Genomic DNA, 4,311 nt, shown 5'->3' with positions numbered 1-4,311 from the left:
CCAACCCAACCCACATGGGTCGGGTTGGGTTGGACAATTTTTATTTTTTATTTTTTATTATTATTAGTATTAAATTGAATAGAAAAAATATATCACACTTACCACCTAAATTGATAAAAAAAAAATACATTAATATATGAATTAATATACATTAACATTGGCTTTTATATAGGATGGAAGTAAGAGCTGGTTATTTTTTTTAAAAAAATTATTAATTATATAATATATTTTAAATATATATTAAATATATGGGTGGGTCGGGTCGGATTTGACGGGTTTGAAATTTTATGACCCGAATCCAACCCGACCTGTTGTAAAAAAAAAAATTTTGTAACTCAACCCAACCCACCAAGTCCTAAAAACAGACCAAACTTAGCAGGTTGGGTTGGATCGGGTTGGTAGGTTGGTTGCGCACACCTAAAGATGACAAGCAAAATCATCAATATATTGATCATCAATTACTTTTTTTAGGTTTTAGGTTTAGGTTGGAAAACCATGATAAAAAATGACTTGTTATAGTCATTTAGTGTCTATGCGTATAGTCAAAGGTTGTTGCGTAGGTACTGAAGGTTACTGTGCAAAACTGAGCTTCTAGACACCTCTTGACACGTACTCAATTGATCAAGAAGCCTAGATCTCGACAAATTGGTATGTTGCTCGACAGATTGAAACTCGAGATTATTGGTTCGTTATTGCAGCTCATTCATCCCATTGAGTGATATCACAAGTAAGGTATTTAAGTAAACTTTGATACATGTCCAAATGACTTTTGGAGCTGCTCTTAAATAGATTTAAAGATTTTGTGCATCCTGTTCTCAAAAGCCTCTACCAATGATCGTTCAATAAACAATCTGAACTGATGGTATTGAAGTTATTGCAATATATACCAGTCATCGCAAGTACCAAATTTGAATATTGAAGCTGTGGAGTGAAGGTTCACGTTGTAACGTCTCCATAACTGAGGAAGTTCACGGAGGTGTGTTTGGTAAAACTAGTAAGTTTTACCAAACACTTGAGATAGTGGATTTGTTTACCTAGGGATTGATAAGTTAAATATCTTAAGGGTTTTTACTGTAGAATTTCTATTTAATTGGTTTTTCCTTGGTCACTATATCTTTGTGTACTGTTTTGATTAGGTTGTGCTAAACTTAATTGATATCCAAAGGCAAATCATAATTGATCTAATTAATAACTTAGCCTTAAATCTAGTTAATAACGGTTAAACAGGGGTGTAAAAACCAACAACATCATGGAATTATGCCTATTTTACAGCCCCATACATCACTTCGTACTAGTAGTAAGTTGCCATCGTAAAAAAGGCAAGTAAACAGAAATTGTATAATAGATCGACAACTATTACAAAGTTCTCCATGCATACATATGTTTTAAAAACATAAATCAAAGCCCTCATGTTCCTCGTACAATCCATATGGGCACAAGAACTCATCAAACAATGGAGATAAAACTTCAGTGTCCAGTAATGGTGCCTGGAAGTCACTCGGGATGTAGGAATTATCTGCCAAAAATGGCTGTGTCCAGAAATTATCATTCGTTTCTGTATATGCTTCTAAGGAAGTAACATTATCATCCACGACCATGTTTGTACTAATTGCAACTGCAGTATCTGTGGTGATGGACGAGAATTCACTTGAGGATTGTTGTGGGGATAACATAGAGCTATCAATAATTTCGACAGTTTCTTGATGCAGATGGGAATTATTTGCCCCTTTTAGTCTCTTTTGGCTTTTCTCTCGTGGGAAAACATTGTTTGAGCTTGAGTTTTCTTCTTGTGCGATTGAGTTCTGTTTCAAGCGTTTTTTGAGGTTGGTGTGCCAGTGGTTTTTTATCTCATTATCTGTTCTTCCTGGCAGCTGAGAAGCAATTGTAGACCATCTGCAAGTGACAGTGAAGAAAAGTGTGAAACAGTCCACATAATTTTAAAATTTGAGGGAGTACCAAGTCGATGTACTGACTAATTACTAGTGATTATAATGTCATCTTTATCATGCCTGATGTTTTGGTAAATTTGTTTACAAATTGAATGTTAGAGCGTACCTATTCCCCAGTGATTCATGTAATTTGATGATAGTTTCCTCTTCTTCTTTGCTATAGTTCCCTCTTTTGATATTTGGCCTTAAATAATTCATCCATCGAAGTCTGCAACTCTTCCCACACCTTGATAGACCTGAAAATTTTTGAATTTCATTAGGTACTATTTCAAAATGGAGTTAATATTAACCACCAAGCCGAGTTCATTAATATTGGACACATTATTTCTGGCTATAGTTTTTTGTTTGGTACCAAAGACAACACATTGTGGACTAGAAGTGCAAAGAGGAAATGAGCGAAATTGTAAGAGATGAATACTGGAGTGAAGAACAAAAGGAGGCCATTGAATTTTGATTGTCAATAGAATTTGAAGAAGAATTCAGACAGAAGAAGACAAATGACAATTATAAGCAACAAGAAGAAACCTTTCTTGACTAATGAGAAGCTTTAAAAGGCGGACGAAGAAGTTATGAAGCTATAAAGAGATCTGAGATCATTTATATATGATAAAACAAGTCAAGAAATAAAACCATAAGCTATTAATTAAGGAAAACCAAAGTTGAGATTGTTTAATTCCATCAATTTTCATGAACAAAAATGATGCTTCGTGTTTTACCAGCAAACTTGGGAAGCTGACGCCAATTCCAGCAGCCATACTTAGTAACATAAGCTATTAGCTTTCTGTCTTCCTCTGGTGTCCATGTACCTTTCTTCATTCCACTTTTATCACAGCAAGGAGTCCTCACCATCTCTGCAATTTTCTTTCTCTTTCTCTCTCTCTTTCTCTCTGTGTGTGTTTCTTTCCTCTCTTCCCCACTGTATTTGAAATTCGTGGTTCCACTAATTTATACCATGCGTTTGGGACCCAACTCGTGAATCATGCTTGATATTATACATTGGACAAGGGCCCCACTTTGAAGATAACTACAAAGTTCATTTTCCTATGTTGGGTGATTGGGTCGTCTACTCGTCTATATGTAGTAGAAAAGGAACCAAGTTTCTGGGGCATAACTAATTTCGAGGAAACCAGATGCCAGCTTCCGAAAGCACATTACCATGTGATCCACCACGCCTCTTTATGTTTCTCAATATCCACATGGATGTCAGTGAATTTATCCCTGTGGATCAACAAGTTTTCCTTAAGTTTCTTTTGGCAATAATAATTACATTGGAGTTGAATGAATATGACTTTTTTTTTTTAATAATTAAATAGTTACTTATAACAAAATAAGGGGAGTGGGATTTCCATCTTAAATATTGAAAAAAATATCAAAAGCTTAGTTAAACTATAAGGTTTTTATCAAATGAATATAACTTTAGACATATTGCTTTTTTTCATGAAATTTACTTACAAACTTGGTTATGGTCAATGGCTACGACTTCATTTTACACTTGTAAAATTTCTAAAAAATCAAAGATTAATAGTTATGTTATCAATAAAATGTTTATAAATTTCAAGTTTTTATAATCTAAAATTATGTATAAAAGATAATTTTGTTGATTGAATTTAATAAATAATATCCAATTAGCACAAATTTTGACATGCATGTTAAGGACATAAAGAATATGTAATTGAAGCGTTAGATTTTCAAAATATGTATTCATGTTGATCTTTTTTAGTGGTAATTTTAGTTATTGGCTACATTCAAGTTTATAACCCAAACTTTGTCCATCATCTTTTATCTTCTAATAATTGCAAATTCACGAACCCCAAATTTGGCAAGATAGTGAACAGAAAAAGGACAGCAACACAAACCATAAATTTGGTTCCAAGAGTCAACATTTGGTTATACGTCAGAATGTGAAGTCAAGAATTATGCTCAAAAAAGCAAGCAGGAACAAAATATGTGGCAACTGATATCCATGAAATTACAGTCACACAAGAAAAGGGCCAAGGCAAATTAATAGGATGGTTGATTTATATCCAAATCAGCTTATTGTTTATATCAGTTGGATGCCTTATTCTTACCGCCGTTCAATATCTATTATTCCTTTTATATTAATGATTAAAGACCTTATCATTTCATGAAACTCGCAAGTTGAAACATTGGGAGATATATCAATCATTCAATTTCAGCCATGCTAGCTGTTCTATATGATCAAGAAGTACTGGGTAAAAATGCTTGATGTTATATATGTTTTTCCCTTTCCTTATTTTTGCATTTCCACATTAATTTTTCTTAACTTGCACTTTCTCATCTTGAATTATAAAGTGCTTTTTAATATTCCCTTCAAACTTTAAATTTGAGGAAGATTAGTTAC

General features: G+C 33.4%; 1 protein-coding gene across 1 annotated transcript; it reads right to left on the bottom strand.

Annotated features, from left to right (window-relative positions):
* Positions 1-1,232: 1,232 nt before the first annotated feature.
* On the bottom strand, positions 1,233-2,890 carry LOC115954674 (transcription factor MYB14-like). The gene is made up of 3 exons (XM_031072594.1): positions 2,666-2,890; positions 2,056-2,185; positions 1,233-1,893 (listed from the first exon to the last, which is right to left on the bottom strand). The coding sequence occupies exons 1-3, from the start codon at positions 2,796-2,798 to the stop codon at positions 1,386-1,388; spliced, it is 771 nt and encodes a 256-aa protein (XP_030928454.1). The 5' UTR covers positions 2,799-2,890; the 3' UTR covers positions 1,233-1,385.
* Between the last annotated feature and the right edge of the window lie 1,421 nt (positions 2,891-4,311).

Source organism: Quercus lobata, chromosome 8 (genome assembly GCF_001633185.2).
Source record: "Quercus lobata isolate SW786 chromosome 8, ValleyOak3.0 Primary Assembly, whole genome shotgun sequence".
In the NCBI taxonomy this organism is placed as follows: Eukaryota; Viridiplantae; Streptophyta; class Magnoliopsida; order Fagales; family Fagaceae; genus Quercus; species Quercus lobata.
The sequence above is the reverse complement of the archived record's forward strand: the minus strand, read 5'-3'. Positions and strand labels throughout refer to the sequence as shown.

Excerpts from the sequence above, each read along its gene's own strand:
- LOC115954674 (XM_031072594.1), bottom strand. The coding sequence starts at position 2,798 with ATGGTGAGGACTCCTTGCTGTGATAAAAGTGGAATGAAGAAAGGTACA. Across the intron at positions 2,186-2,665 it reads TCAGCTTCCCAAGTTTGCTG|GTCTATCAAGGTGTGGGAAG; the intron begins GTAAAACACGAA and ends AAAAATTTTCAG. Across the intron at positions 1,894-2,055 it reads CATGAATCACTGGGGAATAG|ATGGTCTACAATTGCTTCTC; the intron begins GTACGCTCTAAC and ends TGTCACTTGCAG.